Genomic DNA, 27,379 nt, shown 5'->3' with positions numbered 1-27,379 from the left:
TCAATAGTACCCACAAAAATATTTGCTCTGCCCACACGTATTCCACGCCATGCTCGCGAACAAATATTGCACGCGCGCTCCTCATTGCACGTGCTACGTCCTATAGCAAAAAATCAATACGGTCTAATACTCTATAATATTCTGCATGACGAGAAAAAGAAAAAGAATTGTAGGACTTGAAGTCGAGCCAAAGGGAACCCGGCTGTTCCTCTTCCGCCTCTTTGCCTCGACTGCGCTTCGATCGAGGCGACGAAATGGACGAGAGACGTCGTACGCGACGGTGGTCGCGGCCCAATAAACGGGAAATAATGGGGAAATTCACTTTCGGAAGCGAAATCCAGGGACGGCTTGCGCCGTTACTGGAGGCGCGTCCGGCGTCCGCGGACGTGCGCCTGCCTGGTACCGCTTCTGGCGAACGATCAGCGTCGCGACGACAGCCGCGAGGCTCCGGGGCGCGTCGGCGGCCGCCAGTGCGATATCGCCGTTCGGCTGATACGGAATATCGTCGGCCTGGCAGCCGTTCGTATGGCGGTCGGACGAGGACCGAACGCGGTCGTTCTCCGCGTTAATACGCATTGCGAAACGTAAGTGTTCCTCGCAGCGGCGGCGGCGGCGGCGACGCTGACGGTGGAAGTGGAGGAGGCAGCGTCGCCGTCGCCGTCGAGAGCTTCCCGATAGAATCGTTCGGTAAAGCGATCTTGAATTCACGTCGGGTCCCTGAGCCAAAGTGATCCCTGATTCTCTTCTTTTTTCTTCTCTCATAAATTTTATGTCCCCCTTCCCCTGAGGGCTGGGTAATCGAATCTCTCGCGCGAATCCGAGCGATGCTCCCCGAGAGTGAACGTCGGAAAGGTGAAACCGTCTCTCTCTCTTTCTCTCTCTCTCCCAATGGGGCTCGTTCGATGCTTCATCGGGATCGATGCGGGGAAGCAATCTCGGAACGGCGTAATTGTCCCGTTTGCCAACTTAAGGGTGAGTCGGTTTTATAATCGCGTTTTCTCGCGTGAATGATGATCGCACAACGGGCTCGACGTTCTCTTCGAAGATCGTAGGCAAACACGACTTATTGAAATAATATTCTTCAGTCACAATCTCTGGGAATGTGGCACGATCCTCCTCCGTCGCTCCTCCGCGAATACCTGTCGGTTTAATTAATCGGGCTTCGCGCGTACGATTGACGTTCTCCGACCGACTCGACGATCGAAGTCACTCGCCGCCGGGAGCGATAGAACTCGGCAGGCTCGGAGGTCGACTCGTTGACTGTCACGTCTTATCGAAGCAGGCCGTCCGCAGGTGTTCGTGCTACTTAACGTCGCAGCTGGGCGTAAGCTTTCCGATGTCTGGCCGGGATTTCGTTATTTCCATCTACGCATCTCGGCGATACCATTCGCGAATTCGGGGAGACGGGCTGTATAATTGATCGCCGCGCGCTCGGCAGATTTGGTAAATTGTTAAACGCGACCTTCGGCCAGAGACGATGCGTCGCCGAGTTTCTGACGAATGGAGCTCCGTCGCGATTAATTTTGAAACACGTGTGTTAATGGTTCCAGATGTTAACCTTGGTAGAAAAATATTATTAGACTCGTGAAAAAAAATTGTTGGAAACCGTTGGATGCGCAAGTTTTTCAATAATTTCCAATAGTCGAAATTATTATATTGGATGCGAAGTTTTCCAATAATTTTCAATGGTGGAATTTATTGGATGCGAACAGTTTTCCGATAGTTTCCAATAGGTTTTAGCGCGTCCAATAAACGTGATATTTTTCTATAAGAGAATGGATCCCGTAGCATTTTTTATAGAAAAAAATTTTTGGAAAAATTAAGATATTTATTTCGATACGTTCAATTAAACTTTGGATTGATTCAGTAATTATTTAGTTGCGTAAAAAAGGTTCAATTCATTTGTATCAATCATTAAAATTTTCTAATTTAAAAAAAAATTTTTCTTAACATTTTTTGAAAGAATTAATTATACCAACTCGATGTTTAGTTGAACGTATAATATCGGACTAAATATATGAGTTTTTTGACGAATTTCTTTTCAGTGGAGCATAATTCCGCCTTCAGATCTATAGAGTAGATTTTTGGAGCAAAACGTAAAAAGATTTTTTAAGATCAAAGAGTTCAGTGACGGCGAGGTAATATTTCTTCTCGAACCCAATTTTCTCGAGAGAACACGAGTCTGCAGACAACTTTCTTAACTTCAAGATTGACTCCCTCGAGCTCTCCATCATCCAATTTATCGCCCCAAAATCGAAAGATTTGCTGCCGCAGCGACGTAAGCCACTTTTTTCTTAAAAACTCGAGAAATGGGATTTAAATGCAAATTTCTCAGTTTTAAAATTAAACTTTTTCAAATTCCTAAAGAAAGATTAGACCACTGAACGTCATACTGAACTTTCCGATCGATCGCCTTTCTCGTGCACAGAAAAAAAAAATTAAAAAGAAAGAAGTGCCTGAAGAGCGTCTGAAGAACTGCAGAATCTTCAAAGAACTCTTCGAACGGTCGGGAGGGAGAGGGGACATCGTCGAAAAATCGGGATTTCGTTTGGACCTCGCTGGAGCGCTCGATCTCTCTTTCTCCGCGACGATCATGCGTCAGGTCCACGAACAATTCCAGGCTGTAATCGCCCGTCGTACAACGGCGGTGCAATCGTACGCGGAAGTACGTGGCTTTGTGGCGTACGACTCCGTCATCATTCGCGTTGCGCCTGCACGGCGCGTGATACGAGACGAGGCTCGATATCGCGCGCGGAATTAAACAGGCCACGCGCATGCACACCCCGCTCTTCCCTTCGTTCCTTTTTGCCCCCGACACGGTGACACAGATATCCCTTTGGGCCTCCGGAATCATTGATCTCGAAACCTCGTCCGGACCGGCTACTGCCCCTCCGCCCATTCCGCCCTTCGCAATCGCCACTTTCCTCCTCGTTAGGACAGTCGATCTGTTATCGTCCAACATTTCACCATTGTGACCAAAGTTCAAGATTTTGAAATGTGACAGCAAATAATCGTTTCTTTTAAAATCTTTGGTGTGTAATTTCCAAAGAAAATTATTGGAGGTTTAATAATATTAGCCTGTGGCTTTATAAAAATGAGATAACTGTAATTTAATTAAAACTAGAGGAAGAAGCGATCTGTGACGTCAATGCTTGAGAAAATTTTAGCATGAAATTTAATTAAGAATATATAATGATCGCTATCGAGGTATTTTCTTTTAAAGCATCCAGATTAACCGAAAAGTATGCCAATTGAGAATAACGAAGTGCAAACGTATAAATTCAACCCGTTCATGCCCTCGAAAGTGGTTACAGCGAAAATTTAATTAATCCGAACGCTTCAGCAAATAGTGAGAGAGGGAACGTCAATTAACCGCAGCCTTTCTGACTCTCTATTTGCAGGTGGGTTAAATAAGCGAGAGAATGGTACAATCATGATTCAAGCTGGAAACGACCCTGAGGAGTGTTCCGCAGCTTGGATGTCCTGTATACACTGTATACAACGGTGACACAGCTGCACACACGTAGATTACAGCCATGGATATACAGAAGAAATACCTGTGCCCCCGATTGGTGGATTACCTCGCCATCGTGGGGGCCAGGATGCCCGCTGCCTCTCGTCAGCCCGTACAGGTATGACAATGCGAGGAATATCACAGCCCGTATATTTACCAACTTTCATACAACATGGGAATTTCACATTTACGAAACTTCAAGTCTTCTTTTATTAAACTGCCTTCTAAACTTACTGAGTATTAAAAAAAAAAAAGAAAGAAAGATAAGATTTGAGGAAATTTAAGAAAATAATTTCCATTTAAAATAGGTCCCGGAGTTGCTACGCAGATATCCGGTGGAGGATCACAAGGATTTTCCTCTGCCTTTGGATATGGTGTATTTCTGCCAACCGGAAGGTTGCAATAGCGTGGGACCGAAGCGCACGGCCTTACGAGAGGCGACGTCCTTCACCTTCACCCTCACCGACAAGGATTCAGGTTCGTACTTGTTCCGTTTGCGTCGCGCAAAAGACCGTTGAGAATTCGGATCGCGCTGTAAAGAGTGTTTTGCAAAACGTAGGAAGAACGCGTTACGGGATCTGCGTGAATTTCTATCGACCTACGGAGAGAGCGGGGGTTGTGGCTGGCGCGGGGATTTCGCTCAAGAGGGAAAAGTACAACACCACGTTTCGCAGGGAAAGCTGGAGGAAGAGCATGGAGAGAAGCACGGATTCCGCTTTTTCTAGGTGAAATGACTTATAATTATTGGCTTCCTTCTGACTTCTACAATAAATAGAAGAATTAGACTAAAGTTGCTAAATCAACGCAATTGTATTTTATATATTTATAAGAGGCAACGAAACTTCGATTTTTCACAAAATTAAGATTCTAAAATCGCTGGTTCTTTAGAATCGAGAGATAATTCATTGTCGCGTGTTCTATGCAATCCGAATGATTCGCGTGTACAATTCACCCCCGACAAAGTGTCCCGTTTATAAGATTGTACCTCTAGCTGTTCGTTATAGCGACTATAGGAGCAGTGCGGTGGGTCCTAGTGACTCTGAGAAAGATTGCTCTAGTAGCAGGAGAGATTCGGACACCCCGCAGGTACCCCACGCTCCGAGACTAGAATTCATCGCACCGAGCGGAGACAGCGAGAGCGGCGGTAGCCATTCCCCTTCACCACGTGCGTCTCGAAGACGACAGGTTGATATCATTGACTAATATAATAGCGCCTTACACTCGGAAACGTTCTTGCCGTCAGTAATTGAGTTGTTCAGAAAATATCTTAGAAAGCGTTGAAGACAACACATATAACTTTACGTAAAAGCTTCGTCAATTAAATTAAAAAGTTTTGCAAATTACCACTTTCGCAGAGGGTTCGCAATCACTCCTTGACTTCGTTATGCATCATATCACACCATCCGTTCTTCACGATGTTCCGGGAATGTCTTTTTGTTCTGAAGAAGATTATCGACGCGTGCAACGAGAGCTTCTCGCCGCAAAAAGTGGGAGCATCTCGGCAGACCAACAGGTCGGTTCGGAATGCTTTGTAATTTTCAAAAAGTAGAAAAAATCCAAGAACGATTTTGCTGAACTGTCTAAAAATTTAGTTGGATAGAAATCTGAAAATAATTTTATTGGCCGGTCATTACAAAATATTTATGTAGAACACTCAAATTGGTTGCTAGAATGTCAAAACTCTTTGCAGCTTTTTTGCTCATCATGATTGAGCAATCTATATAATTATTTTGATGGTCCAACGAAATTATTTTTAAATCCATATCTAGTTCAATTTTTAGATACTTTAGCAAAATCGTTCTTTCCGTGTAAGAATTTGAGAAACATCCACTCCAATTGGACTTCTCTCGTTACAGAGATACAGTATGGAGCGTTTTGACGGGCCAGGCTTTGGGCGATACACCGTCCATTGTGCTTCACGATGTTCGCGAGATTGAGACGTGGATATTGCGTTTGCTCAGCAGCCCCGTACCCGTCCCGACAAAGACACGAGTTGAAATTGAAATAATATCGTCGAGCATGCAACCCCCGCTGTGCTTTGCCCTGCCGGATCACACCAGGTTCTCCCTGGTCGATTTCCCTTTGCATCTGCCGTTGGAACTCCTCGGTGTCGACATATGTCTAAAAGTTCTCACATTGATCCTCCTGGAAAACAAGGTAGACAAGTGTAAAACAACGAAAGAATATAAATTACAGAGGACAAATGTAAACACCTAGGAAATACACTGCTTATTTTATTAATAAGAAATTTATCCACTATTCGTCTTTAATACAGATTTTATCTTTGTTTGGGTTAACCATTCATTAATAAAATATATGTATTTCCAAGTGTTCATATTATCTTGTCAATCCTTTGTATATTTTTCTTAGCGACTTTTTTGTATCTTTGAACGTCCAGAACGGTAACTTTCCTTTCAGATCGTACTTCAGTCTCGGGATTACAACGCTCTGTCTATGTCTGTCATGGCATTCGTCACGATGATCTATCCACTGGAGTACATGTTTCCTGCGATACCCTTGCTTCCGACGTGCATGAGCTGCGCGGAACAATTGCTGCTCGCCCCAACGCCCTTCGTGATCGGGATACCCGCGTCCTTCCTATTATATAAGAAGAACTTCAAGATGCCTGATGATATCTGGCTAGTGGATTTGGATAGCAATAAGATAACGGCGCCGAGCGCTTTGTACGATGACAGTTTGCCACCGTTGCCAGAACCGGAGGGCACCATTTTGAAGAATCATTTGAAGCAGGTAACACGATATCGTCAGCGTTTGAGCGGCGACATATATACGACTTTCGTTACTGACTTTCGTTACTACTAGCTAAATGATGAAGAGTATTTTAATGACTCTTTACCCTCACCGCAGGCAATGCAACTGATGGATCAAGTTGGCTCTAGTGTAAATATTTCACCAATTCTCAGTCCGCTTGAATAGCGTACCCTTTATTTAGTAGTTAGTCGCATGCATGATTTATCACGTGTAGAGCCGTACACATAGAGACAATCGTAACCGCAAATTTGCAGATGTTGTGAAGTAAATGTCGAAGTAGTAAATATAAGTTCTAGCGATTAAAGATAGTTTTTTCCTTTGAAATTTAGTCATTAGAAATTTAGTCAATACCAAGTAGAACAATTTTTTCGTAACATTCTCATCACTTTTTGTTTGTAGATCGGTAATCTAGTTGAAGTAGAAGTAGCAATGGGCGTTGCAACAAAGTGTCAATTGTTAGCTTACTATTTAACGAATTTCCAGGCGATGGCCAGTATGACAGGCCCCCCATTGCCCTCGCAAGACATCTCGTTGCGTCTGTCATTTCAGACGCCGAACAGAAAAGAAAGCTCGGTTTCCCATCACTCTAGCTTAAGGTACGTCGATGTAATTATCTCGCCCTTTGCTATCTATTTTACATTCAAAATTTTAGATTAAAATCTAAACAATAAGATTATCAGCAATGACGTGAATGGAATTTTGCATATAAATTTATTGAAAGAGATTGTACTTTTTAATAAATAAAAATCGATAGAAATATGTATTTTTTAGCATACATCAATCGTGAACCACTATTTACATTTCAAATATTTTTATATCGCTGAATATGTTAATGAAAAATGCTAATAAACCTTACAGTGTAGCTTCAACAAAGCACAGGCCGAGCATCGATCAGTGCGCGCACGTTCAACACACACCCCCGTTGAATTCGCCTGGCATGAGCTCGTCATCGAGTCCACCTCGTCGGCCGTCGATAACGCAAATGATCGGTGGGTCCGGACAGGCCGGCCAGCCGAAGGTGTCCGGGCAGGGCCCGGCGCCCTTCAATCCCTTTATCTACGGGAACGACGTGGATTCGGTGGACATTGCCACGCGAGTCGCAATGGTGCGGTTCTTCAACTCGCAGAACCTGCTGGCCAACTTCACCGAGCACACGCGCACCCTGCGGCTGTATCCTCGGCCAGTGGTGGCTTTTCAGATCAACTCGTTCCTCCGCTCGCGACCTAGGAAAAGCAGTTTCCTCAATAAATTTGCGCGCACGCAGGCGGTCGAGTTCCTAGCTGAGTGGTCCCTCACGCCGAGCAACGTGGCCTTCCTTCGGGTGCAGACTGGGGTGTTCGATCCCGCGCAAATCGGCGACAAGTCGCGCTGGTACGCGACCAATCTCGAGCCGATCTACTTTCCCGTCTGGGACTCCAGTAGCTCGTTGGCGAACGCCCTGAAGGCGATGAAGGAACACGAGACTCAGCCCACGGACGAGAGCGGCTCCGACTCCGAAGGCGCCGAGAGCACCAGCTCGTCCTACTCTTCCTTGAGCGATTTCGTCTCCGAGATGGCGTCGTCCGATCTGTCACCAGGTAAGCGTTTTATAAAAAGAAGAGAACTTTATGTTTAAAATTTAAAGATTTTAATTTTATTCATATACGGAAGTATCTAAAAATTTGGATAACAAAATTATTTTCTATTATCTAGGTAAATTTTTAGATACTTTAGCAAAACCGTTTTTTTTTCTCGTGTACAATTAATTTGTAATTTGTTCAATTACTTTCTGCAGGTTACAATTGCCCGCAAGTGAGCCAGCCCCAACAAATGTCGCTCTCGGTGGACCCAAAAAACGTCTACAATCCACCAAGTTCTCTGCAATATCCAGGTGTCGAGGAGGGCTCACCGGTACGACCCGAGAGCCCGCCGAGCACGTCTTCTAGTCATAGCGATCTCAGTAGTCCGAGTTTCAACAGGGACTCCGAACTCGAGTTAAATCCGAAAATTCAGGAGGGTTCGCAGTCCACTAATGTAAGTACGCAAACTTCTCTTGTGCCAATCGCTCCTTCTTCGTTTTTCTCTTCCTTTATATGCACTTTTTTCTATATGCTAAATGATATTTTATATATTATATATCTCATGTAATTATGATTTACATCGTATGACATAAATCATGTCGCATGCACGACATCAGAATTAAAAAATTAAAAATAACGAAAGTCCCTTGGTACCGTAACATGTGACGTGTTATAATACGTATTTCAATATTATAGTAATAGATAATAGACATCATTGTGGAGACTTCACATATATACATCGAATAATTCGCAGATATTATTCAATTCTAGAAATCGGCACACAATAATGATTCGTGCATAAATACGATACCTACGAGATATCTTCATAGTGTTACGTTATACGTTAAATCTCGACATAGCATTTCCGGGGTGCGCTAACGGATAGCCTGATTATAGGATAAAGAGGAGGGTGGTAGCTTTGAGTCAGACTCCGCGTCTACAATAACACCGCGCACTATCCTGAGCGCACAAAGTTCGGTAGGACAGTTCACAGGGATAAGCATGGGATCTTTAGGCACTCAATCTTCGCTCAACGACACTGAACGTCCTACCACACCTCACAGGACCTCGCGTATCAGTAGATATGTCACTCCTGTGAGTCATCTTCATATGTACCTTTAATTCTGTCACTATCGAATGTCTCCTTGGATATCACCTCGGTATCATTTTGGAGTTGCATGATAGAATGAAATGGGAGATACCGGAGGGAATTTCCCGAGGGGAGTGTATGTTGAATGTTTGCCCTCGTATCTCTCTCTCTCTCTCTCTCTCTCTCTCTCTCTCTCTCTCTCTCTTTCATCTCTCTTCGTCTTTCTTATTCGTATGTCCCGTTAAGATTATTATTCAGGAGAATGTTAAGCTTTTCGTTCCTGATTTGCATTTTCATTTCAAAGTCGTTATGTCGTTTTTACAATTATTTTGATAATTATTTTTTTACATACAAAAAAACATCGTTTTGCACGTTAACGTCTCTCAAAACTCTCTCGAACCTAATAATCCCCAATCATGTCTCATAGCATTAAATGTATGATTGTATGAATTCAGTTGTCTGATCTTCAGTCTGTACCTCGCACTATTCTTTCTCAGCATGAAACGAACGAATGACGATTTGTTACGTGCACATCTTCTGTCCACTTTAGTTTCTGAAGAAACGTTACTGCATATTGACGCTCGTACAATATTACACATTTCTTTCTTATACGATAGACACGTGAAACATACGTATACAGATACATATACATCTATTCATCTTTTCATCAACACATGTTCACGAGTTTATGTTCGAATACAATGAGTTTAAAATGACTGCATCTCTCCAGAAACACGATCGGTATTTTCAACACACACGTGCACAGAGATTTAAAGATATCATACGTTTTTTTTTTAAATACATATCACTGGAGTAGTATAAAATACTACTCCAGTATAAAATACTACATATAAAACTATTTTGTGATATTATTCTTTTCAAGGAGAATTAAAGATACTGCCATTTAAGTTGGATAGGAAAACCATAGAATAGGAATATAATCATATGTACCACTTGGGTTTTATTAAAAAAAATACGCTTCGGCTTTTTTTGATATAACAATTTTTTTTCTTTGAGGCGCACATACATCTGGCGCCTTTTTTTTTAAAAGGTAATTTTCTTTAGGTATATATATATATATATATACATGTGTATGCACAGAAATGTGATGCACTATTTAAATTATACAGTAAAAAGTACGACACCTCTTGCGTAGTTATCACTTGTACCGTCAAGTACAACTTGTTTTATCTAGACCTAAATCTACTATTTCAACGTGACGTCTTCTGTTGAAGCATGACTAACTCTATTGCCTCGTACTTTGAATCTTGAGATCACGATATAAGTATTTTGTAAGTTTTGTGTTGATTAATATGTGTATAATTTTGAAAAACGAAAAGCATTTTTTTTATTACAAAAGTTTTTTTTTTACTGTAATCCTGCGTGCCTTAAAAGTTCTCTACTGTCACATAACTAATTTGCATTTCCCGAAACACAAGAGCAACATTACGAAGCATTTTTTACTGAATTTTTTAGTTTCGAGAAAAGAATATTTCAGAGACACGCGGGATTAGAGAAGACTCGTATCTGATTCCTTCCACCGTTCTCCAAGAAGATTGTCTGTCTCTTCACGAAGGTAGAAGACAATCGCGAATGCTCACGTACTTTATTCCAGGTACCACCTACGGGACCGGGTCTGCAGCGTCAGCCGAGTGTCGGCAACGTCCTGGCGAGGGCCTCCAGCTTCAACACCGCCGGACCTCTTCTGCCGCGACAGGTAAGCGCGGTCACCCCATCCGACCACCATCATCACGAGTTACAGCTTCAGCGTCAGGCATCAGCAGGACCGACAATCACGCAGAAACCTAGCAACGAGAGCACTATTCAACGGCAGAACAGCGGCGGAAGTGGCGGCAGCGGCACCACCGCTACGGGAAACGGTGTTCTGCGACAAGGCTCACAGGGCTCTCTGTTCGAACAGATTGCTAGCCAGGCGAAGGACTTGATGCGCGAGACCACCAGACAGAGCAGCCAGGATGGGATACTCGCGCACATGGACAAGGTACTGCAAGAATATAAATTTAAATATAACCATTTATTATATTTTTTTAGGATGTTAGAGTAGCTATTTATTTATTCGGTTAAAATCGAGAAAAGGTCATAGCAAAACGATCATAGCAAAATCTTAGTGCCCAAAATAATACTTTTGGTCTTTTCTCGATTTTATTTGTGTTATACACGTCATAGTCTAATATATATTTTAATTTTTATCTATTTATTTATTTAACTTACTATTTATTGCAGCTGAAACATCAGGCAAAAGAAAAAATTACGGAGGCAGGTGAAGACAGCCTATTCGCGCCACTGGAGCAAGTATGTTTCCGTGAAAAGTATATGTAAGATGTATCGAAATCGAAGAGTATGCTTAGTCTATCCTTCTTTTATTTCGAATCAATTAGTTGACGCAACAAACGAAGAAAGCAATGGGCGAGGCCAGTAAGTCGGTGCAGGAGGCGTCGAAGACCGCGCTGGAGGCGAGCAAAACCGCGGCGGGTGTCAGTAAAAACACACTAGACGATCTGACGTACGTCGGTAAGAGCACGTTGGGAGACTTGACGAAAAGTGCCAAAGAAGCCGCTGCGAAGAAGGGTTTGCTCAAGGTACGCGTATATCTTCAGCGAGTATAGTACCTCTGATAGAATTGAGCTGAAGAATCCCAAGTATTTTGCACTGATCTTTAAAGTTGGTTCATTGAACGTGCTCTTCATTTGCGTGTAGGGTCTGGGAGAGTCGCAACAATCGCCAGTACACTCGCCGCAATCTCCGAATACGCAGCAGCGGAAGGATTCGGTCAGCAATCAGTTAGTCGCGTCTGATACGCGGGGTGGAGTCGGACGAGACTTTTTCAGCAATATCAGCAGCGATCTGAACGGCTTCGCCGCGCAGACCAGCAGCATGTTTAGTGATTTATTCGGTAAGTTTGATTTATAAACTGCTACTACTTTGTTAATTTTTATAAAATTAGATTTTAATGTTTCAAATAAAAAAAAAGTTTTTTAAAGAAACAATTTTCTTTTAATTTGTTACTTATTTAAATTTTTTGGAGATTTTATAAATTTAATTATTTATTTATACAAAAGTCGATAGCATCAAGAAGAGACATGTAACGCATTTTAAAGAATAACGAAATTGTATCTGGTTTTCAGGTAGTAAAAATAATTCCAATCGAGGCAGTAGCTTCTTCCCGCAGAATCAGAAATCGAAAGAGAAGAGCAATCCAATTCTCGGACCATTTCCCAAGGGTAAATATAATGGCATTAAGGCGTTTTTAATGAAATTCCTTGTATCCGAAGGTAAAATTCAAAATGGTATAAAGGTTTATCAATAGTTTCAGGAAAAACGGGATTGGTAGAACGTTCCTCGTTGATAAAACATTCTACACATAAAGTTAATCAAGAGGATGCGCAGAGAATGCAAAACGCGGAACGTTCCAGCACAAATAGCGACAATCAAGCCTTTTTAAATGATGCAAGTATTCGTAAACGTCACCTTGGTTATTGAAAACAAACGACATTACTTAATTCTACGATCTTTTGATGAAACTTCTAGGTAATAACGCAAGTATTGGCTGGCGAAGGCGTTGGTTGGCTCAAATTGAACAGATTGAAGAAATTGATGGAGGACGAGAATTATCGGGATTTGGTCGTGACTAAGTTGAACAAAAGTCTTAATAGGAAGATTAGTCCAAACGATCATATAGACGATGTGGTAAATTTTAATGTGCATTTCACAGATTATCTACTGCCTGTTAAACTTATACGTACTTACAATTAGTAAATTTTTGTACTTACATCTGCTTTAATCTCTCGTCAGGCCATATCGAAACCCGTATATAAGGGAATGTTAAAGTGCCTTCAAGCAGTAACGCACGGTCTCACACATACATATAATAATTTTGGACTAGGCGGGATGGCTTCTGTCTTCCAATTGATGGAAATCGCTCATACGCATTACTGGAGCAAGGACCTGTCCGAAGGTAGCGGCTTCGACAGCTCTTTGATGTCGCAGGTATAATGACTCTTAAACACTTTTGACGTAGTACAATTTAAAATTTATCTATATAGATTTATATTTATTTCTATATATTTGATGTCTGATGATGGAAGAAAGCATTTGTTTCGCAGGCATCTAGTCCATTCGGTAGCAGAGAAAATTTAAAATCCCCTCTATCCCCGAATCAGCCTGACTTTATGGATACCCCGCAAAAATCAGGTAAATTTTTGAGTATAATGTCGTTAAAAGAAATTTCCCCTAATTTTCAATTGGAATTATGTTTTTGTTAAAGTATATTTTTTTCCTTGAAAATTTTAATTACTCAATACTTTATTATGAAAAACGAAAAACTATTTTATATAAACTTTGTTAATTTTGAAACAGTTATAAATTTGTAAAAATAAGTAATTTAAATAAATACATAATTATAAACAAATTAGTAATTAATAATATTTTCACAATTACCAGATGTGCCGCAAGTGCATTTGGATGTGCCGTCTGCGGGGGACACGAGCCAATCAACGACGGACATGTTCCTGGATATGTTCACGAAGAAAGGGAAATTTCTAAGCAGGCTCACCTCGTTCGATTCGGAGGTAGAAAGAATTTTTCCGTTCAATATAAACGTGTTACGATATCTTAAGCTCGAATTTCAAGTTGGTTAGTAGTCCTACTTGGGTGTTGCAATGATCCTGCAGGCGCGATCAATAATAATTGTTAAAACTGTTAAAAAGTACATCTCCTCCCCCCGTCCTAAAATAAATAAAAGAATAGCACTTCTTCTTCTTCTTCTTCTTTTTCTTATTTGTATTTTATTATTCGGCCTGGCAGTTTCTTCGACGGTCCTTTTAAAATTCGTAAACGCGAAGAGAGAGATAATAAAAATCACAAATTTGCTCAATTTTCAATTGTAACATGCAACGCACACGTTGTTTTGTAATGTGTTTTTTAGAGTGGGCGGGGTGGTGGAACGGGGAGCAGCGAAGCTTTATCCACCGACGGAGGTAGCATTATCACTAATCCTGCTTTTCGGCAAGCGCACCAAGCTTCCTTCCGAAGCACCGTGTCTGATAGCGAGGTCGAGCAAGGCAATGTAAATTATCTATCTTGAATTAATGTAATCTTACATAGTTGTTAGATACATTTATGATAGAGCGCAACGCACATGCTAGTAGCACCGTCCATTCCCTCAAGATTCCTGACGACCGCGACAAAACTCGTTGGAATGTCTGTACGTCAACCACACGTTCGAATTGAATCAAAGTTTGAATACGCGCCCTTTAGGAACGTAGAGAACACCCTTAGAGACACGACCGACTCGGATGCAGCGTGTACGTCTCGCGCAACAAAAGAGCTTTTCGAATACTCGAGTCGGTATCTCGGCATTCATCAGACATGAACACGAATGGACGCTGACAGATCGCACAGAGAGTCATTTATCGAAGGGTAACAACGACGCGTTTCGCTGCACTTTAAACTGCTGTCATATTAAAAAAAATCAAATTTAGTGTTTCGCTCGTGACGTAACTAGGTTTCTTCCGTGATTCTTTATGTATTTCATCAAGTTATCCTTTGACCTCAAAGGTGGCATCATATAGCAATTAGTTGGAATGTTCTAATCATTACATCCTCGACGGACGTTGATAAAAGATGTAGTCTCGGATGTTACTGTTAATTAAATCTTTTATATTTTTCATCAAAAATCCTTATCCCTTGAACGCTATTAATTTCACTCTTACGCGGTTCTGTGATTCCAGTTTCCTCGGCAGGGCAAGCAGCGTTCCGGTAGCGTCTGGTCCAGCAAATCGTCCTTGAGCACCGGATTTCGATATCACGGAGGAAGTCTGATACCGACCACGGCGCTACCGAGTCCGGAAACTGCGAGAACATATCTCTTTGAAGGTACAGCGTTAGAAGCGTTTAAAAAGAAACGATATACGATTATCACCGTTGGTGATAATTCATGAGTGATAAAGGTCTACGGTTTCTTCTCACGTATTATATAATTTTATCTTTGTATTACCGTGATTTTCAAATCTAGGTCTACTGGGGAAGGAAAGATCGTCCCTGTGGGACGAAATGCAGTTCTGGGAAGACGCCTTTTTGGACGCTGTCTCGCAGGAACGAGACATGATGGGCATGGATCAAGGACCCGGAGAAATGGTAGAGAGGTAAAAAAATATCTATAAAATTTACAATATTTAACAACTGAAAATGAGAGCAAAACGAGTGAAAAATAAAAAATGGCTACATAATTTCCTTCCATTGATTTAAAATTGAAACGTTGCATTACGATTGTATATTAGATCCATCAATCGATATGCAAATGTAATAAAAAATAGAGAATATTATTATTAAAACGTTGCGCGCAACTCAGATACAAGAGCTTAAGCGAAAGCGAAAGACGACGGTTGGAGCACGAGGAGGACAGACTGCTGTGCACTTTGCTGCACAACCTCACCGCCGTCCTGGTGATGCTGAACGTCGAAAAGAATGAGCTGAAGCGGAAGGTGCGTAGACTGCTGGGCAAGAGTCACATCGGCCTCATCTACAGCCAAGAGCTGAATCTACTCCTCGACCAAATAAATAATCTCGTGAGTGTCCTGTCGTGCGATCGGTCAGCAGTCGCGACGGTGCTAAGAACGCGGGTCTTCTTCTTCCTCGCAGCACGGAAACGACATCGACCTGAAGCCCCTGACGTCCCGTCAAATGCACCGGCAGTCGTTCACCGTGCACTCCGGAGTCGACGCCGAGGGTGACCTGCGGTTCCTCGAGGTCCGTCACGACGGCCTCGTACTGAGATCAGTGAACGGCGTGATAGTCGAACGCTGGTGGTACGAGCGCGTGGTCAACATGACCTACAGCCCGAAGAACAAGGTCTTATGCCTGTGGAGGAGGAGCGGCGGCGATACCGAGTTGCACAAGTATTACACGAAGAAGGTAGGGAAGGTCCTCGAGAGGATCAAGAAGAAGATTAAACAATGAGAGAATGTTTCGATAGTTACAAAGTCCGCCGGAGACAGGTGTAATGAAATAGTGTAATCTTGTAGAGTTTGAAACAGCACAGTCTTACATGGAAAGAAATGGTTTTGCTGAAGTATCTAAAAATTTAGCTAGAGATTTAAAAATAATTCTATTGGACCCTCAAAATAATTATGTGGGACGCTCGGACTGCTTGTTAGAATGCCAAAACCTTTTGCGGCATCATTCATCGTTGTACTTGAGAGTCCTACATAATTATTTTCAGATTTATATCTAGCTAAATTTTTAGATACTTTAGCAAAACCGTTCTTTCCACGTATACGCATTCAGAGGAAAAATTTGTGGACTTCAAGTTGAACTTCGTGAAATAAACGTCAAGGATCGTTTCTTCCAGTGTAAGGACGTGTATTACTGCATCAAGGACGCCATGGAGAAGGCGGCAGCCCGCGGGCGAGGCGCGAACGTGGGCTACGAGCTCGGCGGCGAATTCCCGGTGCAAGATATGCGAACGGGCGAGGGCGGGCTTCTGCAGGTCTGCATGGAGGGTGTCGGTCTCCTCTTCGCGAACAGCAAGGTATGACTCGCACTCGCGTGAAAGCCACACACTTTTTACGCTGTTATCGGGAAGAATCGAGAGCTCGACTCTCCTTCTCATTGTCTCTCTCTTTCTCTCTCTCTTTCTTAAAAGGATTGCGCATATATATCTATATCTATATACCCCTCTTACATTCTACGTTCAATTGTTTGTGTCATGTTGGATCGTATATATTTATTGGGAACTTTGATTTGAGGATTATTATCACCTTTCGTTATATATACCTTCGACCGTACTACGTCTCGATTATATAACGTTGCGTCCCCACTGGCTACCCATGCTGTATCGTTTACATTTCACCGACGTGTCAATGCGCACAATAATGCCTTTATTTCAGTGAGATATGTTGAGCATACATTAGAAAATGTATTATGCCGCCACGAGACTGAGTTTGTTCATAAAAAAAAAATAAAAAAATAAAAAGAAAAATATTTTTCGTCTCGGTTTGATGATCGCGATCGCTATGAGGTGAACATTATATAAATGTTAGCCTCGATACTCGTAACGTTGCTCGATTTGAAATAAATACTCAAAATGGGCCATTGATTATAATAAAAAGAAGAAGAAAAAAAAAACGATAGCGTCGAAATTGATTAGGATTGGAAATCTCATCGTCGCTCGATCACTGTCTTTTTACCATTCATTCTCTCGATCATCGAATACTCTCTTTCTCTCTGTGTTTTTTTTTTTTCATTATTGCATTGATGCAAGGACCACTCAATATTATCTCCCACTGCTAGCCACTACGATCTGCTTAATTGATTTGTATCTCTGTACGTGATTCATCGCGATATGCGTCCATGTGATAAGACAAGTCCGGCTTGTCTAGGTGGTTTGACCGGCGAACATTCAACCGGATATACGTACGTTCCAAAACCCGTGAAAAAGACCGTGTGATACCAGGATTTGTTTGCCTATGGTTCACGAGGAAACCCGCGGGAATTCATATACGCGTAATTCTTCGTAACGACACAAATCGGTACAGAATTAAAGAGGCTCTGCGGAAGAAATGAAGACATATGAAAGTACACATCTCACACATTTCGAGAAGAGATCTTACAGTATAACTACGCGACATAGCGCATTTACAGAATGCTGCCATCGTGTACTTCTTTATTTTAACTGCGTAAGTTCTCCTTGATCACCGATGGGTCAATTTTTCGATGCGATAACGTTCCACTTTTTAATAATGGGCGACAGATAATGGAGGATTTTTCGCATATTCAACTCCAGATTCTGCTAACGTGACTATAATCGCGGCTGGATATTATTTTGATAAAATTTTCTAGCTAATAGTCCAAGCACGTGGAATAGGAAAAAATGGCCAAAAAAGTTATTGTTAAAAAGTTTCTAACGAGAAATTGACTCAACTTTGATCCGTAGATCTTTAGTTAAAAGAGGAAGCACGTTTGTGTTCCGAGGTATCCTTTAAATGCGCGTTTCAAATATTCATCTGCCTCGAAGAACTTCAGTCTTCTCTTAGTAATATTTAAAATGTATATTTTCATTTGAATAAAAAAAAAAGAGTACGATGCAAACGGTAGAGTTATTAAGGAAATTCACAAATAATGCCAATAGAAATGCAGCGAGTGAATCCTATTAGGAATCAAATCATCTGCGGGCGAGATGCACACGTAACGCGTCGCATACGTGCACACATAAAAATTTCTCAACGAGAAAAACAGTCGTTCTGCTCGTCGTTAAACATTTCGTTAATTGAAAGCTCCGTTTAATCGCGAAATCCGTTCCCGCGAAATGTACTCGGCACAATTCGGTACGGCTCTGATCTCCTCTCGGTTATTTTTACTAGATAATATTGTGTTCAGGCGTTATATTAATCAATGTTTTCTTGCATGGAAGCTCGATGTGCAGTTGCAGACTCTTTTATCTGTATTATATATAATTTATATATATATATATATTATTACATATTTATATATCATTACATTTATATATATATACATAGGAAATAAGGTATAGGGCGATATATATATATACAGACTGTCTTTTAAACACTATACTCCTATATCTTATCATTTGTATTGAATGTTGGATGCTATTATATTTTTTCCATAAGTCTAACTTCTTTATCTGTCGTGGTCATGCGCGAGGAAAGTCTATTCGCGGCTCGCGAGACGAGATGAGCAAAAAAATAAAAAAAGAAATAAAAAAATAAAAGATAAAGAAGAAGAAAAAGAAGATGATACAACGAACATCGCGAATACGGTATTATACACAAATCGCTGTTTACCGGCCACTTACTCCACCGCGATCGACAAACGCTCGCGGGGCTCTCGCTATATAACATTGACAGAATCTCGCGCGACTGACGAAATACCCGTGAGATATTACGCCCGGGATTCGGGTAATCGGGAATGATAGACTTTTCTCAGCTTGGGGAACTTTTGAGATGGTCCTTGAACAATGAATATACCTTGCTGTTTATCGATTTGGCCATGACGTTAGGTGATAAAAGCGTAGCTGTAATATCATCGTGTACAGCTGTATCTCTCTTCTCTCTCTCTCTCTTTCTATATATATATATACTATCATATATATTCTATAACTGAGTGGATAACTGCTGTTACCAAAGATTTTAATTTTCTGTTTTTCTGTTTTCTGTTTTCTTGTCCCGTCCATCGACATTGCCCTGCGACTGGGCAAACAGGATTTCGAGGTATCAAATCAAAATAAGTCATTGTTTGTTATATAAATTCAGTATATGACTATATACTCAATGTTGGCCGTGTTCCGGAGATGCTTATTTATTTTCACCATTACTTTTGGCCGTATATATTATTATTATATATACCATTATACTATATATATCTACCTACATTCTTAAATTGCATTCGAACTCACTGATCTGCTCTGTCTATCCTTACTGTTTTTTCTACGATCGATCGGTGTTAGTTGTAATATATATATACACACATATGTATCTCTCCGTTACGATATTATATCGTAAAGCCGATACCTCTCCAGGTATCCAGTAATGAACGATGAAATGCAGAACAGTGTTTGCCGCATTGATCGAAAGTCCGACACAATATACTTTATATATTGTATATCGTTTAGATGAAATATTTGTAAGTAGTGTTTAGTGCAACTTGTAGAGAGCGATGTTCGATTGCACACACAATGCAACTATATATATATTTATATAGCCTAATCACTCGTACATGAAAGTCCGTACACAAAATCATTGCGTCACGATCATCATTTACAGCTTTCACGTTTTTACACACCGTGTCTCTCGGTCGCGAGATTCACTGAGAAAGCTCTTCTTCAAGAGAGATTCGTTTTTTCCAAAACTTTCCGCCGTAGTTATCAATTCCACACCCACCACTCGATCGAATTGTAGCAAAGAGACGCGTTCGCCGATCTCGTCGATGACAAATTACTTATCTCTATACGAAATTTTCGGAAAAAAATTTTCTGTTTTTCGTTTTCCTTCCTTTATTTTAATTTTCAGTTGTATGAGAATAAACGAATCGTAGATCGCAATTAAAGAAAGTTAGATGAGAATCGATCTGCGTTTGCGGCTTGCGAAAGCCGTTTTCGCATAAGACTTCGGGATGCGAATCGTTAACTGTGCAAACGTACACTCTGAAAAATAATGCTGTAATAATTAAAGGTAATTTGATTTAATTAAATATCGAATTACGAGTTATATTGTTAACATATGTAGTTAATTCGATTAAATTTTATTCATTCAACCATATATGTTATTGCCTTTACTTTTGTTCTTTTTGTTTCATTAAATACTGTTATTGAATTAATAAGATATTTCCAATTAGACTGATGATATTGAGTCAACAGCATTTTTTTTCTCTGTGTACACCCGTAACATCTCGACATGCCCTCGTTTGTGTCGAAGACGGATAAAATATCGGGGTATATGATATTTCAAGAGATACTGCGCAAAGATACCGAAACCTCAGGGTCACCTACATTACGTAGGAATAAACTGAAGAAGACGGATTGAGCAAACAAGGGAACAGCACGAAAAGAGAAAAAAGTAATATGTCTAATATTAAACTATCGATTGATTTTCGCGTAGCTCAATAAGAATCAAGTAACAGAAGAATCGCGAAAGAATTCGTCTCTTAATCAACGGACAATATTTTGCAACTATTTTTTTTTTAATATTCAACAACGTTAATAATCAATAAAACATATTTTAAAAAACATATTTAAAAAAAAATATTGTCTGCTGATTGGGGCCTTTCAAGTGATTTTGCGGAAAGAGTAACGGAACATTAGTTCGCGAAGTCGATGTTGAAAAATGATCCTTCGATACTCGAGAAAGATTCTCGATAGGTTTCCTGAAAAATTATTACAACGAAATATGTAATGCCGCAACAAAGTAATTCGCGATTTACACGTAACACATATTTCGCTCATTTTACACTGGTAGTTATGTAGAGCAATGGTTCCTCGTGCTGTCCAGTCATCGTCTAACATAATTTATTGCGAGTAGGACTTCATCCCGAGAGCGGAAATAGTCACGAAAACTACGAGTCTCGACCTTCTCGCCACGATATTATTACACTCCTCTGGCATGGCACACTGCTAACATAATGTTTCTTGTTTACGACATTGTACCGATTCCGATATTGTACCGATTCACACCCCAAGAAGTAACACGTGTTATCGCCATTTACTCCCCTTCCACCCTCTCTCTCTCTCTCTCTCTCTCTTCTCGATCTGTTTTCTACCACCCACGATCGATATAATATAATATATATATCACGACCGTGCATCATTGTCGATCCGTATCACGTCCGCCGGTCTGTATTAGATGATACAATTGCACATTTTAGCAACTCTCCGACGCTAAGCAATCAGTGACATTTTACGATTGAGTTTAGGCCATCTCCAGAGTTGCCTGCCGCTATTACGCCTGCCGCTATGTATCGCTGAACATTGCTGCTGCTGTTGCTGGTGCAGGGATGCCGCCGCTGTTTGCCGCCGCCATCGCTGCTGCTAGATCTTGCTTAGAAATCAAATTAATTATCGAGATTGCTACGCGACTGTTGAATGATGCATGGTGTTCTTTTTTGATAAACCTTAATCTTAGACTAGATTCCCAGATCTCGCTTGTACGTCGCTTTGGCCCTTACACAGGAGATGCATTTTTGCAGAGCTTGACAATTAAGAGATCACGTTCTCCAAGAACCGGTCTCGTAAAGATCGAGTTTTGTGGAAGCACGTGTATCATTGCTCGTTGCTGGGTTTGCGAAATCGAAATATGACAATTAAGTGAGACTGAGCATGCGAGATCAATCATTTTGTACGGCTCTGCTCTGAAAGGTCCATGTATGCTGCATGTAGAAGTATCCATTAGGATCTTTTAATCTCCCGATTTCGTTTCTCTCGTTTATGAGCATTCATACACTTTTTGCACGTGTAATGGATATATTTCTATTTCAGCATTACTCTCACTCGATATAATATCCGTGATATTCTACATATAATGCTCTTCACACGGACGTCATCGTCGCGAGATTATCTTTCGATGTCTTCTCTTATCATGATGAAAATCACATTCGGGAATATAAAGTTGATTAATACCAGAACGTAAATGTTAAAGTAATCTAACGCTCGAAGCATCTGGATTTTAATGAACAAAATAAATGTTCTAATCTCTCTGTTACATTGGAATCGTTTGCTTCGCGTGCAAAGAAGACGGTATCTTTGGAGGATCAATTTACAATAGCTGTAAGACTTAAACTAGAAGAAATTAACTAATTTCAGTCAAATGTAAGAATAATTCAACTATAATTAGTTAATTTCTTACGGCTTAAAGCTTACGACCACACCTTGTAAATTGATCCTAAGATATTATTTAAAACACAATACTTTGAGATAAATCTAAAAAGTATGTATTTTTTTGATTTCAAAAAAAAAACGAAAGAAGTATGATCTAGTTGCAATGTTAGCGTACAAAAGCATCGCTTTGCATCTAATGAAATGCAAATTATATTTATAATTAGAATTATTGTGTAAATAGCATGTAATAATAACAGTAATAACTATTACAATTGTTGGAAATCTTATCGACTTTTTATCCAATGTATGTCACGCGCGTCATTATACCACTAAAGAAAAGAGTACATGTCAATCTTACCTTGTAATTATAATAGTTTGTCTAATTGTGATTTTTTGTATGGTGACGCGCATCGATTAATACAGATAATGAAACACACTTTTTGTGCAAAACCCGTCAAGCGCAATTTTTAATAAAATTTTTAATAAATTTTTTATAAAAAGAATTTATGAAGTTGAATTGCGTAATGAAGAACTTTTAGAACTCTTTACAGTTTACCAAAAAAAAATTAAAATAATAATAATATAATTAATAAATAGAAATAATATAGAATTAATTCGATTAATTAAAATAAGATAAAAATGTAGCAACAAATTTTTAATTACATTCTAACTCTAATAATTCTTAGTTATATTTTTATCTTACTTTCATCTAATTATTAAAATTATTTCTGTATTATTACTGCAATTATGTTATTATTATTATTATATTATAATTGCAATGATAATATAATTAGGTAATCAGAGATGCGACAAAATTAGCGCTCGAAGGGTGGAAACAGACGCTTATCGTCGGGCGAACATCACGATACATTTTCACGCCTATTTTAGAAAGCTATTCGCACACACGATATTGCAATATCGACGCATATGATAATGATAGGCAAATAGAGAATCGTCAGAATCGTGTGCATGATCGAGTAGATTCAGATTCATAATGCGCAATGCGCAGACCACTAACGCAAACCGATTGTGTTATTTGCAGTTTTTTGTAAGACTCGATCATATCCGCAAGTGCTTTACTCAAAAGGATGGAATCTTTGTTTTGGAAGAATTCAGTAAGTGACACACCGAATACTGCATCGATTACCATATGCTTTTATACGCCATAGATATTTCGTGAAAAAATAAGAAAAAAAAAATAGAATAGATTTACGATATTCTGATACGCTTACGCTGCAATTTAGCTTTTAGTCTTTGAATGTCGAAACGTCATCAGGCGCATTTTTGTTTCAGATCCTAAAACTAGACAAGTAATTCAACGTAAATATAAGTCGCAAATGGTGAGTACGCGTATTTCAAAGCTTCTTACTGTCGGAATTATAAAATATATTTGTCTCAATAAGAAAAGAGATTTTTTTCGATAAAAAAAAGTAATAAAATGTCAATTCTTTTATAAAACAAAATAATAATTTAATCTCATTGGTGCCATACCTTTATTTGAATAAAATATTTAATTTATATATAGCATATAATAATATAATATCTTTCTTTAATTTTGCAACAGTTATTTACATTTATGTCTAAGTAAATATTTAAGAATAACTCTATTCAATAAGCTCGTTAGATAAAAAAAAAGTGATAGACATTTTATTACTTTCAGTTTTTTATATTTTATCATTTCTATAGCTATATACTGTGTGACAGGCTGAAGAGGCGGTTCGCTGCTTGCATAGAATATTTTCCGTCGCATTTACCCTTAATAAACTCCCATCGGAGACTCATCAGAAACATAAGCGCGGAAATGACACCGCATGAGGCTTATCTTTAAGTTTTTTCCTTTCTTACATCTCACGTAAGTTCTTTTTTTTGTTGAACAAATTTTTGTTATACGTTTTCATAAATTATATTCAGAAGACAATTCATATTTGGTTATCGTTTATATTCAGAAGACAATTTTTATAATTCAACTTGCCGTTTCTATAGGTAAAGTTTTAAATTATTTAACATTGGTTTTACACATACATACCTAAACACAAAAAATTAATTAACTAAATAAAAATTTATAAAATTTGATTTGATAAAATTTGATACTTTTTTTCACGAATTAATATTAAAACTTCCGATACATAAAAAGAATAAATTATATGTATACAACGGCGTGAAATATCTTTTCGCAGGCGTCTGATATCTGCTACGCTGTCCTCTGCGTATTTTCTTACATAGCAGCTGGCTCCGAACAACGAAAACAACAGAGGGTCAGCAGCAACTACGGCAGCAACTGCAACAGCAGCATCAATCGCGCCAGCAGCCACCGCAGCCGCAACAGCCACAGCAGCCACTGCAATTGCAGCAGCTGCAACAGCCACAAATGCAGTCGCAGCAACAACAGCAGCAGCAGCCACCGCAGCAGCAGCAGCCACTGCAGCCGCAGCAGCCACCGCGACCGCAGCAGCCGCCGCAACCGCAGCAGCTGCCTCCGCAGCCGCAGCAGCAACGGCCACAGCCGCAGCAGCAGCAGCAACCGCAGCAGCAGCAGCCGGCACAACCGCAGCAGCAGCAGCAACCGCAGCAGCAGCAGCCGGCACAGCCGCAGCAGCAGCAGCAGCCGGTACAGCCGCAGCAGCCGCCGCCGCAGCAGCCGGTACAGCCGCAGCAGCCGCCGCCGCAGCAGCAGCAGCAGCAGCAGCAGCCATCACAGCCGCAGCAGCAGCAGCAACCGCAGCAGCAGCAGCATCAACCGCGGCCGCAACAGCAGCAACCGCAGCAACGGCAATCGCAATCGCAACACACCCCGCATCTGCAAACACGACGCCAGCACCAACTACAGCAGCAACAGCAACAGCTAGAAATGCAACAGCAGTTGCTACAGCAGCAGCAACAAAACTATCAAACCCGATATCAGCAAAACAAACAAGAGCACAATCACAACCAAGCAATGTAACATCGCAGATGCACAGAAATACGCAATTGGACTCCTATCCTCAACATCCTCAACACAGGCAACGACACTCACATCCCTTCGTTAGCATCCACGACAAGAAAATAGTTGCGCCCCTTCCACCTGCCTATCCTGGATATAAATGTGCTATCTTTTTTCCAAAAGTAATATTTTATTTTAAGATTCATAAGTCATAGGCAAGATAATGGTTCCGTTTTTCGTTTCGATTTCTCTCTCTCTCTCTCTCTCTCTCTTTTCAGATTTGCTAACGTTCTTTCCTCTTCCGGGAATGAAATCATTGCGAAAAAAAAGTCGTAATAATTAAACATATGAAAAGAAAAAAAATTGATATCTATCCTTAGGTTAATTCATTAATATCGGACTTTGCGGCGCAAATTTGTATTATGTATAGTCCTGCGTCGATGTGATAGCTGTGGTATTCTTACATTCGTCCGTATATGTGGGTACACACGTGTACGCGTCACTTAAAGCAATTAAATACAATAATTACTTGTAATTGGCGGTAATTTTATATACGATCATGACACGGGAAGAAAGAGAGATTGTGATCGTCCGCGATTTGGAAGAGTAAAAGATTTATTTTGGCTCGTGTATAGTCGGAGTAACGTGATCGACGAGCGCTAAATTGCGAGATTCTCGCTAACTTTTAATTATCGGTGTCATCTTTTACTCCTATCATCTTTCAACATTCTCGATCCTCTCTCGCGACGAAACAATGAAGCGTAGATAACGACGGGTAGCTCTCTATTTGTTTGCTGTCTCTCTTTTCGTTACTCGCTTGCAATCGAGTCTAATCAAATTGATTTCTACCCGTTTACATACAGCGTGTACGTGAAATGTTAGCGAAAACTGTCGTGTATAGGATGCATAGAAAAATGTGTTATCTCGATGTCTCAAGTAAATATTATACAGTCATTATTTTGTACGGTTCCACAAATGCGGAAAAAGAAAGATCTCTCGATAGCTCGTAGAGCGCTCGTTAGGGTACATGTAATGTCCCGAAAAAAAAAAAGAAGAAATAGACATTGTATATAATATAATGTAACTGTACAATATTAAAGAAACACTCAAGACGGCATCTCTGAAGCGCTGTGAAAATTTGCATTCTCTGCGTTTTCCTGCGAGATTTAATTTAGGCGCGTGTTATTATTATAGTAAATTTAGTTAAGCGCGCGGAGAGACGAGAAACACAACGAGATCGCAGTAGAAACCGGACAATCGGAATCAGTACTTATGCGCGAAGTAATTATGCCGCTCACGGAAAAAATTGTACTTTCGTTGTATTCTCTCTTGCCGCATGTGTCTCTCGATATCCATCACGTTAAGATACGCGTCGCGCAAAGTAGATGAACAACAATGACCAGCTTAGGGAAGAAGGTGTAAACTCCTAGTCGCGAAGTCAACGTGAGAAGCAAACGTAGCGTTACGTGTCTCTACACGAGAAGAAATGATATATTTTCTTGCAACGTATAACAGGCGTATAGATATTTGTAAAAAGGGGATAGGATTTGTAAATATAACAATTGGCGGTGTAGTAAGCGGCACGAGGGAGCAAAGGCGTAAACACCCCTTTTCATTTCTCGTCTTTTTAATACGACTATACATGTTAGAGCTCGTTCGTCGATTGAGTTAGAGAGAGGTGTGCGTTTTTTAAGAATGAAAGAAAGAGGGAAGACACGGTTCTCTTCTAAACATCATAAAAAGAAAATTAAGAAGACATACACTCGATTCTTTGTACCAAGTTTGTCTGCCTAGATGTTCCGATGTTTAGAAGTTTGACACACCGATCATTATCATTTCGAGATATATCACGGTTATGCGATGAAGGAAACTTTAGACCTCTAGGAGAGAAATTAATACCTCGCATTGTATAGTACTCATCCATGTAGACGCCTTACGCCCAAAATATACTTGTAGCCAAATCGGAATTGAACGACACTTATTTACCTTCACCTGCGATTTACAATAAGTGTAATTGGGTTCTTCTTAGCGTAATTGCAGGGCGTTTGTATTGAACGGAGAACGCTGAATTTGATTATGATTTACATGACGATGCCGTTTAAGAAATAATTATTGGCAACATACATGGACACGTATGGCTCGGTCCAATTATGCCATTGTTAGCTATTAGTTAAACTCA

General features: G+C 40.3%; 1 protein-coding gene across 14 annotated transcripts; it reads left to right on the top strand.

The window, feature by feature from the left end:
• Positions 1-430: 430 nt before the first annotated feature.
• LOC105199355 (MAP kinase-activating death domain protein) lies at positions 431-27,167 on the top strand. Of its 14 annotated transcripts, XR_005576461.1 has the most exons (35): positions 431-584; positions 3,402-3,632; positions 3,823-3,991; positions 4,074-4,239; positions 4,519-4,699; positions 4,870-5,027; positions 5,371-5,671; positions 5,933-6,265; positions 6,383-6,415; positions 6,770-6,882; positions 7,145-7,863; positions 8,061-8,299; positions 8,743-8,940; positions 10,551-10,937; positions 11,180-11,248; positions 11,335-11,535; positions 11,654-11,849; positions 12,082-12,177; positions 12,252-12,403; positions 12,485-12,643; positions 12,749-12,943; positions 13,060-13,147; positions 13,397-13,524; positions 13,881-14,021; positions 14,686-14,830; positions 14,970-15,099; positions 15,306-15,522; positions 15,596-15,868; positions 16,305-16,484; positions 19,174-19,182; positions 23,323-23,395; positions 23,574-23,620; positions 23,985-24,132; positions 24,458-24,535; positions 24,793-24,815. XR_005576461.1 is itself a non-coding variant. In XM_039458263.1 (34 exons), the coding sequence occupies exons 2-34, from the start codon at positions 3,537-3,539 to the stop codon at positions 25,219-25,221; spliced, it is 6,090 nt and encodes a 2,029-aa protein (XP_039314197.1). In that variant the 5' UTR covers positions 431-584; positions 3,402-3,536; the 3' UTR covers positions 25,222-27,167. The 14 variants fall into 14 exon arrangements, 13 of the variants coding, with proteins under 13 accessions (XP_039314197.1, XP_039314199.1, XP_039314194.1 ...); XM_039458263.1 differs by lacking the exon at positions 23,985-24,132 and having other exon boundaries at positions 4,528-4,699; positions 24,793-27,167; XM_039458265.1 differs by lacking the exon at positions 23,985-24,132 and having other exon boundaries at positions 12,264-12,403; positions 24,793-27,167.
• Positions 27,168-27,379: the final 212 nt, after the last annotated feature.

Source organism: Solenopsis invicta, chromosome 16 (genome assembly GCF_016802725.1).
Source record: "Solenopsis invicta isolate M01_SB chromosome 16, UNIL_Sinv_3.0, whole genome shotgun sequence".
NCBI lineage: Eukaryota > Metazoa > Arthropoda > Insecta > Hymenoptera > Formicidae > Solenopsis > Solenopsis invicta.
Note: the sequence above shows the minus strand (reverse complement) of the source record. Positions and strands in the feature narration are given on the sequence as shown.

Bases quoted from the DNA above. Each gene is read 5' to 3' on its own strand.
- LOC105199355 (XM_039458260.1), top strand. From the start codon at position 3,537: ATGGATATACAGAAGAAATACCTGTGCCCCCGATTGGTGGATTACCTC. The intron at 5,672-5,932 runs GTAGACAAGTGT...CTTTCCTTTCAG, and splicing joins TGATCCTCCTGGAAAACAAG to ATCGTACTTCAGTCTCGGGA. The intron at 13,148-13,396 runs GTAAATTTTTGA...CACAATTACCAG, and splicing joins GGATACCCCGCAAAAATCAG to ATGTGCCGCAAGTGCATTTG.